Source organism: Scyliorhinus torazame, chromosome 13 (assembly GCF_047496885.1).
Source record: "Scyliorhinus torazame isolate Kashiwa2021f chromosome 13, sScyTor2.1, whole genome shotgun sequence".
Lineage (NCBI taxonomy): Eukaryota > Metazoa > Chordata > Chondrichthyes > Carcharhiniformes > Scyliorhinidae > Scyliorhinus > Scyliorhinus torazame.
Genome location: NC_092719.1, coordinates 113,840,726 through 113,859,268, shown reverse-complemented (window position 1 = coordinate 113,859,268; position 18,543 = coordinate 113,840,726). Strand labels below are relative to the sequence as shown.

Sequence of the window (18,543 nt, the reverse complement as noted above, 5' to 3'; positions counted from 1 at the left end):
CAAGTGTGTAGGGCGATCTGTCCGCAGAGCCCCCAGAGGCACCCGCCAGGGGCATCGAAGGCCATGGGACAAGGTAAGCAGCTGGCTGCCTTCACCTCAGACGTGCACCCTGGGGAAACACCAAGACGTAGTGATAGAGCTAGGAGAGCCAGGCATTTTGATCTTCACTGAGGGCTCAGGGGTAGGTGGGAGGGGATGGGACTCTTGGAAATGTCGTATTGTACAGCACATTAAACAACTTTTTGCACAAACGTTATGATGCCTCTGTCACTTTCTTCCACAATGCGGGCTGACCCCAGACCCTTTGCCTGTGTCTCCAGGCACCCCCCCCCCCCCCCCCCCGCCCCGTGGCACCCAACCACCCTCCGGCTGTAGTCGTATCCCAGGAGCTGAGTCCCATCTCCTGGGTGTTTAGATGTTGGCTGCTGCGTGTGTGGTGTTGACTCCCACACATTGTCCAGGCATCAAGGTGTCATCGTAATGTGAGGCAATGACTCCCACATGCTACATGGCCCACCAACCTCGGGGACCCACTTGGCATGTGTCAAGTGCTCACTTAGCCACGATTGCCAATTCCCTATTAGCGATTGCCTTCAGCCGCGCAGCCAGAGGCCTCAGCAGTCAGTGGGGTTATGGGTGATCGGTGGAGCAGATGGGCAGGGACAGGTCTTGCCCCCAGAATGGGGTTGGGATCCAAGGGTTGGCACGGTGGTGCCGCGAGCGATTGCCCCCCCAGCACCTCTCCGCCCCCCCCCCCCCCCCCAACCCTCCCATGGCGGGCAGCCCCTGCAGAGGGTTCCCCACCCACTGCCGAGCAAGCACTGGGGTGGCAAGGCCAGAGCCAGGGCCCTATGGGCGTCGACCGGGAAGAGGGGGCGCCCAGTGTCAACTCGGACCCGTCCCATGGGGTGGCGACGATGGCCACTAGCACTCCTGAGTTCCACCCCTCTGATGAGGCTGCATCTCGGGGTCAGCACACGGGACACAGCTGTTCCGCCACGGGTGAGACAGGGACTATTTAAACATTCACTGACCTTGGGCGGGAATTTCCGGTCGCGGGGGTGTGCAGCCAAAAAATCCCACCCTTAGAATTTTTTTCTCCTGTGGGAAATGAAAGTCGCCGGCAACACCAGCTCCTCAGACATCGGGGGGCCATTTTTAAAGGGTGCCCTGATGTCGAAGTGAAGTTGAGGGTCCCCTCACCCCCACTCACAGATATCGTGGCCTCCCCCCCCAGACATTGGCAACACCACCACCCATCGACCCCGGTGGGGCAAACCCTCCCACATCCCCATCAATCCACTTGACGTCCGGGTGACCCGGCCTCACACCCATCATCCAGCGATCCATTCTCGTGGGCATCGGGGCATGCTCTCACCTTTCTTTCTCCCCCCTCCCCCACCACCACCACCAAGTGAGAATACCCTGCTGTGTACTTTATTAGTTTATCTTAGTGATTCTATGCTACTCTCCTCAACTACTCCATGCAGCAAATTCCATACTCAAATGCAGCAGATTCTATACTCACTGCGTTTATCCTGATTTTTTTTATTGGATTCATTAGTGACTACATAATATTTACCTCTAGTTTTGCATTTCTCCAAGCTGAACCATATGTTCTACGCTATTAAACCCCTTCCAAATTTTCAAGAGATCTATGCCATCACTCCTCCACCTCTTTTCAATAGAAATGAGCCTCGGCCTGTTCAGATTTTCTCTATAGTTATTCATTCAGGTGCATAAACAATTAAAACATTTTTTTTTAGAGTATCCAATTTTTTTTCCAATCAAGGGGCAATTTAGCGTGGCCAATTTACCTACCCTGCACACCTTTTTGGGTTGTGGGGGTGAGACCCACACAGACACGGGGAGAAAGTGCAAACTCCACACGGACAGTGACCCGGGGTCGGGATTGACGCCGGGTCCTCAGCGCCGTGAGGTAGCAGTGCTAACCACTACGCCACTGTGCCACCCGCAGGTGTATAACCAATTAATCATTGTTTTTCCAGCATCTGCCATTACACCTGAAAGAAAAACATGTCCAACAATCCCTCAATATTATACTGGAATGCCAATTGAGATTATGGGCAGCACGGTAGCATAGTGGTTAGAACAGTTGCTTCACAGCTCCAGGGTCCCAGGTTTGGTTCCCGGCTTGGGTCACTGTCTGTGCGGAGTCTGCACGTTCTCCCTGTGTGTGCGTGGGTTTCCTCCGGGTGCTCCGGTTTCCTCCCACAGTCCAAAGGTTTTTTAACATAGAATTTAGAGTGCAGAAGGAGGCCATTCGGCCCATCGAGACTGCACCGGCTCTTGGAAAGAGCACCCGACCCAAGGTCAACACCTCCACCCGATCCCCATAACCCAGTAACCCCACCCAACACTAAGGGCAATTTTGGATACTAAGGGCAATTTATCATGGCCAATCCACCTAACCTGCACATCTTTGGACTGTGGGAGGAAACCGGAGCACCCGGAGGAAACCCACGTACACACGGGGAGGATGTGCAGACTCCGCACAGACAGTGACCCAAGCCGGAATCAAACCTGGGACCCTGGAGCTGTGAAGCAATTGTGCTATCCACAATGCTACCGTGTGCGGGTTAGGTGGATTGGCCATGCTAAATTGCCCTTAGTGTCCAAAAAGATTGAGTGGGATCATGGGGATAGGGTGGAGGTGTGGGCTTGAGTAGGGTGCTCTTTCTAAGGGCCGATGCAGACTCGATGGGCCGAATGGCCTCCTTCAGCACTAAATTCTATGATATGGAGGAGGGCTTGATTTAATTACCTGCTGTCTCAGAGCTAAGAGTATTACTTACTGAACCAAGGTGACACTTAAGTAATAATCACTGGGTATTCTTTTTTAGAGGTGATGGTGACATGAAACGGAGCATGAATTATTTTGTTCCTGGTACTCCCCAATAGAAGGTATATTTATGCATTCTCATCATAGGGCCGAATATGGCAAGGCCAGAATTTATTTCCTATCCCTAATTTCCCTGAGAAGGTGATGCAGGGCCACTGTTAATGGGTTTGATAGACCACTTCAATGTGCAGTTAAGAGTGAACCGTGTTGGTGTGCATCGGGAACTCTTTCCCTAAAGTACATGAGCGAGACAGTTCTCTTTGTACACCAATCTGGTTGCTTGACTGTTACTTTCACTGATACTAGCTCCTTAATTCCTACTTTCTCGAGAAAATGAATTTAAGTTATGAAATTGCCATAACAGGATTTGAATTCTTCAGCTCAGGCCTTTGGAATTTTCATCAAATGACAGAACCAAGAGGGAAACACTGTGGTGACTACTGTGACTTGATACAAGAAATAGATATTCCTGTTTGTTACATATTTTGATTACTGATTTTCTATCTTTGCAGGTTGCCAAACTATTTTAATAGAATTGAACAGGAGGTTCGTCTGGAGTATAATCGCACCGTGAATAAAATTACTTTTGACAACATGGTATTGTCTGACCCCAAAACATTTTCTTATGTCACTCTTCCAGATAAAATAGAAGAAAAGGTCCCAAGCAAAGGTAAATTGAATCTCTTCTCTGCTTAATGCATTACAAACTTACTTTATTCCAGTTTTAACTTAATTGAGGCATTTACAGAACAGAAGGGCCATTGAGTCCATGCAAATGATATGGTGGCCTTCATTGCAAGAGAACTTGAGTAGAGGAATTAGCACAGGGCTAAAGAGCTGGCTTTTAAAGCAGACCAAGGCACGCCAGCAGCACGGTTCAATTCCCGTACCAGCCTCCCCGAACAGGCGCCGGAATGTGGCGACTAGGGGCTTTTCACAGTAACCTCATTTGAAGCCTACTTGTGAAAATAAACGATTTTCATTTTTCATTTCATATCTTATTGCAGCTGTACAGAGCCTTGGTGAGACCACACCTGGAGTACAAATTTGGTCACTTTATCTAAGAAAGGATATACGGGAGTGTAGCAAAGGTTCACCAGACTGATTCCTGGGATGACAGAGTTGTCACACGAGGAGAGATTGGGTGAACTGGGCCTGTATTCAGTAGAATTTAGAAGAATAAGAGGGGATCTAATTGAAACATAAAATTCCGACAGGGCTGGACAGACTAGATGCACGGATGTTGTTTCCTCTGGCTGGGGGTGGTCTTACACAAGGAGGGTCACAGTCTTAGAATATAAGGTAGGCCATTTAGGACTTCACTCAAAGTATGATAAACCTGTGGAATTCTCTACCTTAGGAGGCAGTGGAGGCCAAGTCACTGAATATATTTAAGAAGAAAATAGATAGATTTCTGGACATTAAAGGCGTCAAGAGGTATGGGGAGAACGTGGGAGTATGGTGTTGAGGTAGAGGATCAGCCACAATCATATTGAATGGCAGAGCTGGCTGGAAGGGCCAAAAGGCCTGCTGTTTTCCATGTTTCTATGCTGGCTTCCCGTGAAGCAATCCAGTGAATCTCACTCCCTTGACAGGATTCCTGCTCGATTCAAATGTACTGAAAGTTTATTTCCCTCAACCGCCCATCCAATTTCTTTTGAAATAATTGATTATTTCCACTTCTACCACCCTTTTTGGCAACAGGTTCCAGGTCATTACCACTTGTGTAAAAAAGGTTTTTCTGTCATTTCCACTGAATCTCTTGCCCAAAATCTTAAATGTATCATCAGCTAATGGAAAGGGTAAATACCTATTCTAAGCTTGCCATAACCGTGTACATTTCTATCAAATGCCCACTCAATTTCCTTTGTTCTGTAGCCACCTGGGTTGGCCCACACGCGATGTAAAATGGAGAACAGCAAAGGCTGCAGGGAAATTCAGCCAACACAGGCAGAAACCAGCAGGTGCAAGTTATTGTGTATTAAACTCTGCAAAAGCCCAGACAGCATCGATACAAGCAGCCACCTGCATAATAATGTAGCAGCCATCTACATACTAATAAGCGATCCCTGGGAACAATCGCAACATTTGGGACAAACAAAGCTAAGCCAGACTCCCTGGCGCCAGCAGGAGCCAACACAAAAGAGGTTAAAGGACACCTCAAGACCGCCCATCGATCAGGGAACCGCTCCAGTATTGGAGAAATCGAACCAAGCAATTGGAACGAAGTCCAATCACTTGGAACCAGGTACAGGGTCCGCCCCGAAAGGCGGGAAGCCCCTGGGGACTATAAAGTTAAGCCCCCAAGTTCGAATCGTTATTCTTGACCGGGTCACTCAGCAACGCGAACCAACCTTGACCGTGACCGGTTCAACTGCCGCCGATATCCAGTAAGTCTTAAGTCAACGCTCGCTACGAGATAGGCGCTCCTAGCTACCAATCCGTACCAACTTCGAATCCCGCAGACTCAGAACCCGAACGAAAGGCCATTTGTTCCCCTGACCTGTTGGGCCAGTCCGAAGCTAAGTATAGGCCTGTTAGTCATAGAAGTAGCTTAGATGTAGAATTTGTGCATGAGTAGTGTTTACTGTGTATAATAAATGTGCTTTGATTTGAATCTTACTAATCGGTGTATTGAGTTATTGATCATTACTTGAACTTGAACCTCGTGGCAGTATCATAAAGATACCTGGCGACTCGAGAGCAAAGGTTATAAAACAGAGCCAATTGAACCAACCAAAAGTTAGCAACATATTACTGGCGACATCCTGACGGGACACGAACTAGAAGTGGCTTAACCACTCCGGGAGAACCCAAAAATTTGAATTAGAGATCCAATTGGGAACAGAGAGCCACAAGTGTTCAAGCAGTTCTGATCAATCCTCATAATTCGGAAGTGTGTGTATGCATGCGTAACTAACAGGGCAATAAGGTAAACTGATAGATTTTTTTGTTGCGACAAACCTGTCGGGAGTTTGTATTTCGGAAATTAGCGAAAGCCGTACCCGTACTTACAGCACCGCCTTAGCTCCCCTGTTCCAAATTTAAAAGAAGCATTCGGATAAGAAAGATGGCAATGCAGCGCCTCATGAACCCAGAAGAATTTACGGTCGCAGCGACCAGCAGCAGTAGAGTAGGACAGTGTCCCATATGGGAGGAAGAAATCAGGAAGTACCTCAAAGGGAAAGGTTGGCCCCTTTAGAGCGAATTCTGTAACAACGAGGAAACAGGTCCCGGGAGTATAGGACATACTTGGTGGGAGAACCTGAGCAAGATTCACAAGAAGAGCTCAGGGAAAGCTCGCAAGCCGATGGCAATCGTGTCCTGCTTGGCACAATTGCGAGGCACAGAGGAGGTCGTTAGGACGCTCCGGAAAGAGATAGAAGGCATACATCGAAAGAGCAAAATCGATGATAATGAGGTAGAAAGAGAGAACTTAGAGTTAAGGAGGAAGTTGGCAGCAAACGACAGAGAGATGGATGCCAAGAGGGCACACAAGTCTTGTCTGGCGCACCTAAGCAGCTTCCAGTCCCAGTATGAAAAGGCCTATCAGGACACGCAACGTGCAGTCCTGGTACGAGAAGAAACCGAGAAGCAGGTAGAAGCATTGCAGAGGCAGTGTAGTGACCTGGAGGCAGCGTTAAGAGCACTCCATGCTGCCACCACGAAGCAAAGACAAAGCTCGTTAGACCACGCAAAGTGCCGGAAGCAGATTGCAGAACTGCAATCTCTGCTTTCAGTTCAAAAAGGATTCCAGGAAACCTTTGGAGCAAAATTAGATGAGGAAGACGGCCCTGATTAGGAAGAGTTAAATGAGACAGCGCAGAGATATGTTCAGGGAACATGTGCACAGGGAAAGACCCAAAAGAGAAAAGCGCCCCAACCCCCCACAGAGCAGATAGTTCAGGCTCCAATGAACCCAGTCACCACCCACCGCACAGCCACATCGGACGATACGGAAGTTCTGTACACCACCCCCTTGACAGTGACCCAATTACGGGACGCGTGTGAGAAGATCACACTGTTCCTCCCCACCTCAGACCCCCGCCATTTCTTTGCCAGCATAAAGCAGCAGGCGACCATGTACGGCCTGGATGAGCGAGAGCATGTAAAGCTCACAGTTTTGAGTCTAGACCCTTCGGTCGTAGCAGCCCTTCCCGACCCACAGAATGTAGGAGGAGACACCCTTGCAGTTTTTGGAGACCTAGACCGCGCCCATTTGTCCCCAGACAACATGGCCAAATGGACCCACACCCTTATCTCCCATGCCACAGAAACAGGACAAAAAGCTTGCGCGAATTATGATCCCTCAGAGGAGGCTCATAACGAGAAATGGGTCGTAAAAAGATTGTCCCTCGCCTGGGAGCAGTCTGTACAAAACAAACCCGCAGTTAAAAATCCCGAAGAAAAGCAGGCCGACGCAGACATGCAAGCCGTTAAAACACACCAGAACCCCGCATGGGTAAATGAAGGAAAGAACAGCCCCCCACAAAAGTCATAGGACTGTTACAACTGTGGACAGTTGGGACACTTTGCAAGGGAATGCAATGCCCCACGAAAGCCACAGAGAGCCCAGCAGATGGGCACTCTAAGTAAGAATAAGACAGAGCCCATACATAGCGTGAGCACCCGTTCAGATCAGACGGACCTGAATGGAACGGACTGACAGTGTTCGGGCTCCCCCAGTTGGGTCTGCGACACACTTTGGGATAGGTCCGGACGACCGGTAGTTGCAGTGAAAATACGGGGAGAGCCCATCAAGTTTCTGTGGGACACAGGAGGGTCCCGCACCACAATAAATTCCTCCATCATGTTCCAAAAGGACACGTGGCCCACTACAGCCACTATCACCCTCAGCGGCTTTACAGGCCACTCACAGCAGGGACACATCACAGCCCCTGTACCCATTCAAATCGACAACATCACCATCAAGCACCCCATAGTTTTAGTCGACCTGCCCCACACAGCAGAACACATTTTGGGCATAGACTTTATGAACTCCCACCACCTTTCTTTTGATCCAGTCAACCAATATGTCTGGAAAATGGCAGAATCTGCAAGAGCCCCCGCAACGCTCCCCATACGGGAATACGGCAACAAAATTAGCGCAGTAGGCAAATTTTAGTTTAACCCGATGACAGTTAGCACGGACAAGCAGGTTAGGGCTGTTTTACAAAAGAACAGGACAGCATTCGCGACCCACAAACACGACTGTGGCCGGATGACTGGTTCAGTACAAATCACAGGACCTGACCCTAGACCCCAAAAACAGTATGGATTTCCCCAAGAGGCAGAGGAAGAAATCGCAAAAGTAATCGAAAGTTTATTAGAGCAGGGCGTACTTAGATCAGTAGCCTCCACTAATAATGCCCCGATTTGGCCAGTGAGAAAGTCCGATGGATCATGGCGACTGACCATCGATTACCGGGAACTCAACAAAATCACCCCCGCAGCAGCCCCCACAGTAGCCACAAGTCCCGAGACCATACTCAAGCAGGGACTCAATTCCCGATACTTTACGGTTTTGGATTCAGGTCCATTCCGTTGGCAAAGGCGTGCCAGTTCAAATTTGCCTTCACCGTTAAAAATCAACAGTACATGTGGACATGCCTTCCACAAGGATTCCACAACTCCCCCTCCATTTTCCACCGACAGCTGGCAAATGGTTTAGCCAAATTTTCTCGCCCCGAATGTCTGGTTCAGTATGTGGACGACCTACTACTGCAGACAGACACCAAGGAAGAGCACATTGAGCTTCTGTCCGAACTCCTACAGCAATTGGATGTAAAGTTAACCTCAAAAAAGCCCAGATTTTGGAAGATAAGGTGATATATTTGGGTACAATTATCACACACGGTAAACGCGAGATCGAGCATAAAAGGATTGAATTGATTGCTAAATTGCCCCTTCCCCAGAACGTTTCAGCCCTCCGGTCGTTTTTAGGACTGGTTGGGTCCTGCCGAAACCACATTGACGGTTTTGCCAGCAAGGCAGCACCCCTCTCAGACCGCCTAAAGAAAGGAGCCCCTTGGGAATGGCTTCCGCAGCATAGGGATGCTGTGGACGCGTTGAAAAGAGCACTCATAGCAGCCCCGCGCTACAAGTTCCAGACCTGCTTTCCCCCTATGCGATAGAGGTAGCAAGCACAGACCGCACCCTTTCGGCCGTGCTCCTTCAGGAACGGCACGAAAAGTTAAGGCCCGTGGCTTACGCCTCCAGAGTTTTAGATGCTGTGGAGCAGGGACTTTCGGCCTGTGAAAGGCACCTGCTCTCAGTTTTTGGGCAGTTCAGTATTTTTCGTACATAACCGGACTGAACCCCATCACAATCCTCACGGAACACACCCCCACCCAACTTTTACTGGACGGACGACTCAAGGACGGTACAGTTAGTCAGATTAGAGCAGCTAGATGGACCCTTCTTTTGCAGGGACGGGACATCACTGTTAAAAGGACAAAGACCCACACTTTTTTAGCTGACAACTTACAGTACCCCGGAACCCCCCCTGAATGTGAAATTATCTCTCCACACCACAATACAGGCCCCTTTATTGCTAAAACATCCCCCAGAAAGATAGGTAGTTCAACCCAGAGCCCCAAGCACACAGACACGTGCGAACCCATTAGGATATGTGTGGATGGATCTTCCACAATATTAGAAGGGAAGCGCATAACAGGATGCGGTATTTATGTCGAGGACGCGCAGGGACGCGCCCTAGAAGACATAGCAATAAAACTTCCAGGACACTTAAGCGCGCAGGCGGCAGAACTTGCGGCCATCGCATACATAGTGGAACACCCAGATTCCTTCCCCAGCCCAGCAGACATATACTCGGACAGCCTCTATGTCTGCAACAGCCTTACGGAATTCCTACCCCTGTGGAAAGCAAGAGGATTTGTTTCCGCAGATGGAAAAACCCTCCCTTCAGCCCCATTGCTCCGTCACATTTTAGAGAGAGCACAGAACAGGACTTTTGGGATAGTCAAAGTTCGTAGTCACCATCGTTCCTCCCTCCCTGGAAATATAAAAGCTGACGCACTGGCTAAAGCAGGCTCTAGGCATGGATATTTTTGGACAACCCCCGAAAGCGCACCAGTGAATGCAGTTCAGGTCTCGCAGACTAATACCGAGGATTTAGTGCAGGCCCAGAAGCAGGATAGCAATCTTTGGGAGATTTTGAAAGGAAACTATCCAGCCCCCTATGAGAGGTTTAAAAATGCTCTGACCACACATGACGGTGTGGTGTTAAAAGACATCCTTTATGTGGTTCTTGAACAGGACAGAATCAACTGATTTTTTTATTCCATGACAGTCATGGACATCAGGGAATCGATCCCACTACAGCCCACCTCAGGCAGCTCTGCTGGTGGCCGAGTTTAAAGGACGATGTAAATCACTACATTGAGAATTGCCTTATCTGTGCCCAGAACAACCCGGACATATATGCCAAAAAGGCTCAGCTCAGTCACACCCGAACCGTTAATGGCCCCTGGACTAACCTCCAGATTGATTATATAGGACCGTTGCCCCCTTGCAGGAATGGTTATAAATATGTACTCGTGGTGATAGACACGTTTACAAAATGGGTGGAAGCATTCCCATCCAGAACAAACACGGCAAAGACCGCAGCCAAGATCCTCACCCACCACATCTTTACGAGATGTGGACTCCCCCGCAGCATTGAATCCGACCAAGGTTCCCATTTTACGGGACGTGTCATGAAGAACGTCCTCACGATATTTGGCATTACCCAAAAATTCCACATTACATACCACCCCCAGTCAAGTGGTATCGTGGAGCGCATGAATCGGACTCTAAAATCAACCCTCAGAAAAATGATCCAGCAAAACAACACCACTTGGGACTCAGTCCTCCCTTTTGCGCTGATGTTTTTGCGATACACGGTTTCCACATCCACAGGTTACACCCCACACACCCTCATGACCGGACGCCCCATGAAAGGCACAGAATTTTTATTAGGCTTAGATTTGACCAGCCCCGAAGTGACGGCCCTCACACACAAGAACGCAGTCAAACAATTAGTGGAGAATGTTAAAACGGCTCAGCTGGCAGCCGCAGTGAAATTGGGCACAAGAAAGAAACAGAGCAAGCCCTGTTTTGATAAGACAGTGCATGCGACTGAGTTCAGTGTAGGACAGCAAGTCATGCTCTCCGTATACAACCCCAGCACATTCCTGTCACGTACGTATTCGGGTCCGTACTCCATTGCGGACAAAGTAAGCCCTTCCGTCTACAAAATAAAGTACCCCAATGGAAAGACTGCGTGGTTCCATATCAACCAGATGAAGGCATATGGAACACAGTCTAACCACGCACATCACGTCATGCTCGATGCAGCAGACCACGCCCCGCCCACAGCCAGCGTAACCCTACCCTCATCCAACACGTCCAGCCCAGCCACGGACTCAACCTTGACTCCACCCCCGAAATATACACTCCGCCCCGGAATGCCCACAGACTGCAGCAGCAGCGACAGCGACTCAGACAATAGCCACAGCACGCCTCCCTACTATCCCCATGCAACAGGACCCACACCCAGCGAATCTGACCACGATTCGAGTGATCCCTTCATGATCACTTTCCTAAACAAACCCACCACCGACCTACAATGACGACCCCGATTCCATCCCCACAGAACTAGACACCACCTATTGGCACAGAGATAATTCGTACAGACTCGTCCGGAACGACGAGAGCGATCCAAAAATCACACCATGCAGCCCTATCAGCCCTGATACACTCGAGAATTTGGCATCCGGGAGAAGATGACGACTTGGAGTCTGACTCCCAAAACGAGAACCCCTTTGCGACCCTGTTCGCAACCGATAACTGAGGTGTCCAGATGATGTTTTAAAAGGAACCGCTTGGGAGAAAACGGTGTCCTTTCTGATGGAACCTGCAGTATGTTTGATGTTGTCTGTACTTGTATTGTTAAATGTTGTATGTTAGACCGGAATTTTTTTTTTCCACGGCTCCACGCCTTTTCGGCCGAAACCTCTGAGAATTTGTCCAAAGAGACTTGTTAAGGTCCCAGGCGCCAGTTCAGAGGAATTCATCTGTCGACGGAAACACAGACCCCCGTTCATAACTGCCCTTCTGGTTCGAGGGAAGAACCACTACGGCAGCCCCCCCACGATGACTACATTTCTTGCCTGTTCTTGTCGGTTGCTCAGGCAGTGGAGAAACGGCATTGGGACCCGCCCTGCCTGGGAACCCCCCCTCTGGTCAGCTACGCTCGGGTAGGGCACACACGGCATTGGTCGCCGTCCTACCCGGGGACTCCATCCAAATCGTACCCGTCGTGGCCCATACTCACCTCATTTCGGCAAAGTTTTGTTCAAAAAGTTTTCTTTTGTTTTCAGGTAACCCTTAGGTTGCCAATCCTCTGCTATTTACATCCTCAAACATTTGGATGGTAAACCGTACAGTCTGCGAGACGGCTCGCACTGGTTCAGTATTTGTAAGTGTGCCTTGTCCTGAAATTCGGTTTTTGAAAAAAAAAATGAGGGAGTCACACATAGTGACCAATTATAAAGGGAGTAATTGGCACTAAAGGACAGATGGGATACCATATGAGATATTAAACCAAGATAGTAACAGACACTATGCTTGATCACACAGAACTCCAGAAGATCCAGGAGAAGAGAAGAGGAGAAAAGAAAGAGAGAAGAAGAACCATGAGGACATCCTCCGCATTGCTCATAACCCTAATGGACATTTGGTTGCATGCGAACGCGAACCCCCTGACCCCAACTCCCCCAGCCGTTAATGATTCACTTCCCCAAAGTACCCTGAGCCCAGTCACAAACGACACCACACCATCTTGGTGTGACAGGTTTATAACCTGGTACTCCTTGTCCTACGTGATAGAATCCCTATTGGTATTGGCGATACTCTGCTGCATCGTGCAGACTATTTATCTGAGAAAATGGAGAAGGAGAGCCTATCACGCTCGCACCCCGGTATATAGAATAAGATCCCCTATTTTCGGATACGACCAGACCCCCAACCCCCGCGATCTATAATAAAGAGCATTCGCTTGCGATTTGTTGTAAATTAAGAAATGTTCATGAGCAATTGTACAATCCTGAGCATGACTGCCAAGCCAGAAAATGTGTATAAAACTGCTATGATTTTGTTTGTATGGTTTAGGAAGTTAGTGTGATGAAATGTTTGAGTGAGTGTAGTATATTAGTGTAGTTAGAGGTTCCCATTTTCTTGTTTTGTAATGCATGTCCCTGTTTGACATAGCGCCCCTCAGAATTGTCAGTTAAAACATTTTTGCATAGTTATGGTCAGTGTAGAGGCCATAGAAGAGTGCTCGCCGGGTCAGGGAATGAAAAACAACGCAGTTATGTGATCCTTCACGCTTCGCGTTAGGATCACAAGGAGGGAGTGTAGCCACCTGGGTTGGCCCACACGCGATGTAAAATGGAGAACATCAAAGGCTGCAGGGAAATTCAGCCAACACAGGCAGAAACCAGCAGGTGCAGGTTACTGTGTATAAAACTCTGCAAACGCCCAGACAGCATCGATACAAGCAGCCATCTGCATAATAATGTAGCAGCCATCTACATACTAATAAGCGATCCCCGGGAACAATCGCAACATTTGGGACAAACAAAGCTAAGCCAGACTCCCCGGCTCCAGCAGGAGCCAACACAAAAGAGGTTAACGGACACCTCAAGACCGCCCATCGATCAGGGAACCGCTCCAGTATTGGAGAAATCGAACCAAGCGATTGGAACGAAGTCCAATCATTTGGAACCAGGTACAGGGTCCGCCTCGAAAGGTGGGAAGACCCTGGGGACTATAAAGTTAAGCCCCCAAGTTCGAATCGTTCTTCTTGACCGGGTCACTCAGCAACGTGAACCAACCTTGACCGTGACCGGTTCACCTGCCACCGAAATCCAGTAAGTCTTAAGTCAACGCTCGCTACGAGATAAGCGCTCTTAGCTACCAGTCCGTATCAACTTCAAATCCCGCAGACTCAGAACCCGAACGAAAGGCCATTTGTTCCCCTGACCTGGTGGGCCAGTCCGAAGCTAAGTGTAGGCCTGTTAGTCGTAGAAGTAGCTTAGACGTAGAATTTGTGCATGACTAGCGATTACTGTGTATAATAAATGTGTTTTGATTTAAATCTTACTAATCGGTGTATTGAGTTATTGATCATTACTTGAACTTGAACCTCGTGGCGGTATCATAAAGATACTTGGCGACTCGAGAGCAAAGGTTATAAAACAGAGCCAATTGAACCATCCAAAAGTCAGCAACAGTTCCAAGGAGAAAAACACAGCGTTCCAACCTAATCTAAGGCTGAATTTTAACTCTCCATCACCGACGAGTTTGAAGGCAGACTGGTGGAGGCTCGTACCACCTACCACTTACCTGCCTGACCCTGACCTAATTTTATGGGGACACTGGAGGCATTGGGTTGTCCACCTATCCTTAGGCCTATTGAGACCCTTAAGTGGTCAAATGATGGCCATTTAAGGGCTTTGTCCCAGCCCTGCTTCTATTGTACCCAAAGCAGTGGGTGTCACATGCCAAGTGGGTAACTCGGCAGTTTTAGCTGCATGGGCTTCCAAAGGGAGACCTCCCTTGGGAATCTCCATCAGAGGCATCAGTCCCAATGTCATACCCCCCTTTAACTCAACCCACTCCGGCCTCTCAAACCCAGCCCCGCACATCCCTCTATTTTCACTCCCACTAACTCCTTTATTAGGAAATGCTGTCACAATTACCTTCTGTAGATGTGTTGCATTTCTTTTTAGGATTTTCTTCTTTAAATAGATACAGTACTCCTATATTCCAGCACACTTCTGGCGGGTCTCCCACATTCTACCCTCCTTGACCTTGAGGTCATCTAAAGAAACTCTGACTCAGCTCAGCAACTTCCATTTCCCTATGACCTCTGCGCTTGTGACCTACATTGGCTGCAATTAAGAAACTCTGGTGATATGCATCACTGTAAATACACAAGGGGTTAATGTAAATACACTACAATGAAGTAAACTCTAGAGGGAGCACCAGAGACATCATGACATGCAGACATATAGCTAATGAACACATAGAATAGGACACGACCAATGGGCAGTCAAGACACCCAGAGGTGACATACCACAAGGAGGCATTACACAACCCATTTATAAGGACAGGGCACACATGCACTGTCTCTTTCCACAGGTGACACTTAGAGTAGGACAGGGGCAGATCAGAAGCATCACACCCAGCACGTGGCTTAGAGAAGCCTGGTTAGATAGACTGAGTTACTACAGCAAAATTAGCAGGAGAGTCGAACTCATGGAGAACTGTGCTAATGGTTCAATAAATCACATTGAACTTACTTCAAAGTCTGGAGTATCCTTTGGTCAAAGCTGCATCGAGTTGCAGCCTGTGTTATCCCAGAGTACAGAACACAACAGAAACATCTTGATTTTTAAATTCTCATGCATGTTTTCAAATCCCGCCATAGCTTCACCCTTCTCTATCTCTGTAATCTTGTCCAGCTCCAAAACTTTCCAAGATATCTAATTCTGGCCTCCTGTGTATTCCCAGATTTTGTTAAGTAATGGGTTAAGAGACATTGCAATTAGTTGTCTCATTTATGTTAAGTATCCATTAATTGACACTGATATGTAAAGGGGCTTCAGGTGGCCTCTGTCAGGTGGTGTGTTGTTAAGAGTTTTGTGCAGAGGCTGTGGAAGTGAAATAAATGGTGTTTGGTGAAAAGGAAAACAAGAACTTTAGACTCTTCATTTCACAGCAACTTTACGTCAGCAATCTTATTTGGAAAGCATCACCCCAATAGCAATTAGTCGTGGCCGAGTTTCACAAAAAGACGCAATGGTTTCAAAGACAGAAAAAGAGCAACTGCGAAGTTTAATTGGGCAACTGAACTGGTTAGGTAGACAGACTAGACCGGACGTGAGTTTTGATGTCTTAGAGCGGAGTACAAAAATGAATGATCCCAAAGTGGAAGACATAATAAGAGCAAATAAAGCGTTGGCCAAACTAAAAATGCAGGAATGTGTTTTGAAGTTCCCGGTTTCAGGTGACCTTAAGCACTTGAAACTCATAGTTTATAGTGATGCGTCCTACTCAAATTTATGTGATGGGGTTTCAAGCGCAGGAGGTTTTATAATTTTCCTTTTGGGGAACAATGGTAAATGTTGCCCACTTGTGTGGAAACAAAGAAAATAAGGAGAGTGGTAAAAAGCACGTTGGCTGCTGAGACGTTAAGCCTTGTAGAGGCGGTGGATATGGCTTTTTATATAAGTATGATATTGACAGAAATTTTGGGATTAGGGGATTTGGGTAATATACCTATTGTCTGTCACATTGACAATAAATCCCTGTGGGAAAATGTGCACTCTGCAAAACATGTCAATGAAAAGAGGTTACGGATAGACATCGCAAGTTTGAAGCAGATAACAAAAATTAAATGGGTCGATAGGAGCTATCAACTGTCAGACTGTTTTACGAAAAGAGGGGAGAGTTCACAGAAACTTTTGGATATTGTTAGTGAAGGGCGCTTGTTTCTGTAACTTTTTTTTTCTTTCTCGTCCAAACAAAAAAAAAAGTGGGGGCATCAGGTGTGTGTTTTTGAGTTTCTTAAAATTTTGTTTTCACCTAATTATTTTTTTTCTCCAAGGAAGGGGAGACTGTTAAGTAATGGGTTAAGAGACATTGCAATTAGTTGTCTCATTTATGTTAAGTATCCATTAATTGACACTGATATGTAAAGGGGCTTCAGGTGGCCTCTGTCAGGTGGTGTGTTGTTAAGAGTTTTGTGCAGAGGCTGTAGAAGTGAAATAAATGGTGTTTGGTGAAAAGGAATACAAGAACTTTAGACTCTTCATTTCACAGCAACTAAAACGTCTAACAGTTTTGATGGCCATGCCTTTTGATGGCTAGACCCTAAGTGCTGGAATATCCTTTCTACACCTCTTCGCTTCTCTACCTCACTTTCCTCCTTTAAGTCACTCATTTAAACTTACCTTTTTTTAATCAGTTTTTTTGTCATTTGTCTTAATAACTGCTTATGTGGCGTTGCATCATACCTTGTTTCATAATGCTCCTGTCAAGCACCTTGGAAAGTTTCATTAAGCTAAAGGCACTATATAAATTTAAATTGGTGTACTGTACTTCATTTACTCAGATCGAAATGACGCTTTGTTACCCATCTAAAGTTTTGAGGCCTTCTTACTCCTTCTGTTTCCTCAACTTCAAAACTTAGCACTAAAACTCAGTCCAGGTTATTTGAATAGATCTGGAGGCTTTACATAAATTTCTGGGGCACTTTACTCAATCCCCATATTGTGAGGTAGTCCTTCTTGCCTTCTGCCACTTTACCTTTTAACAAGGTTACTAAGATTACAAAGCTTAATCTGAGTTTCAAAAAAGGCACTGTTCCATGATTTGAATATAATGGCTGGAATTCTCCAGCCGTTGGGATTCTCTTTTACCAGTGGCAGCGCGCTCCTGTCCATGGGTTTCCTGGCGGCATGGAGTGGCTTCAATGGGAAATCCCATTGATAAGTGGTGGGAAGAGAGAATCCCACTGCCAGCGAACAGCACGCTGCCAAAAAACACATGGCTGGGAGAACCAGAGAGTCCTGCCCAATAACTAATAAAATAATGAAGTTCCTGTGTAGCGTAATGTTTTGTTGTTTTCATCTTTTCCCCATTGGAAATTTGCCGTTAAAAGAATGGGGATTTATTTTAAAAGTGGCTCATTTTGGCTGCAAGCATTATTAAGACTGATGGTGGTACCTTTACCTATTGAATTCTATTGGAGTGTAAAGTTGCTGTGGGCATACATTGATCCTGAGCTTGTGGGACGGGATTCTCCCCTACCTGGCGGGGTGGGGGTCCCGGCGGGACGGAGTGGCGTGAGCCACTCCAGCGTCAGGCCGCCCCAAAAATTATCCATGTGGGTCTACACTCCACCTATAGTGGAAGATCTAGACGAACTAGAGCCTCAAAGAGTTCAATAGCTCACGGTGCTTACCTATTAGATTTGTTTTGCGATACTTTTGTGGTCTTGCCATTATGCCCTGTTTGCATCAACAAATCTTTATTTATTATCTTATTGGCACATTAAGAGAACTATACATGAATAAGACTATCTAGTTTTAATAGACAATTCCAGACTTCCATCAATTTCTATTCATACATAAAAACATACGAATTAGGAGCAGGAGTCAGCCACTTAGCCCCTCAAGCCTGCTCCGCCATCCAATAAGATCATGGTTGATCTGATTTTAACCTCAACCTCACATTCCTGGTTACCCCAATAATCTTTCACCACTTCATTTTCAAGAATCTATCAACCTCTGCCTTAAAGATATTCAAAGACACTGCTTCAACCACCTTTTGAAGAAGAGAATTCCAAAGTCTCACAACTCTCTGAGATAATTTATTTCCTCCTAATCTCTGTCCTAAATGGGTGACCCTTTACTTTGGAACAGCGACCTTGAGTTCTAGATTCTCCCACAAGAGGAAATATCCTTTCCCCATTCACCCTGTCAAGTCCTCCCAGGATCTTATATGTTTCAATCAAGTTACATCTTACTCTTCTAAACTCCAACTGTTACAAGCCTAGCCTGTCCAGCCTTTCCTCATAAGACAACCCACCCATTCCAGATATTAATCTA

General features: G+C 47.1%; 1 protein-coding gene across 1 annotated transcript in view; it reads left to right on the top strand.

Annotated features, from left to right (window-relative positions):
• dnah1 (dynein, axonemal, heavy chain 1) overlaps positions 1–18,543 on the top strand; it is a 1,119,271-nt gene that overhangs the window by 185,725 nt on the left and 915,003 nt on the right. The window contains exon 9 of the mRNA XM_072472076.1: positions 3,376–3,533. Coding sequence (XP_072328177.1) covers positions 3,376–3,533 — 158 coding nt within the window. The remainder of the gene's footprint in view (positions 1–3,375; positions 3,534–18,543) is intronic.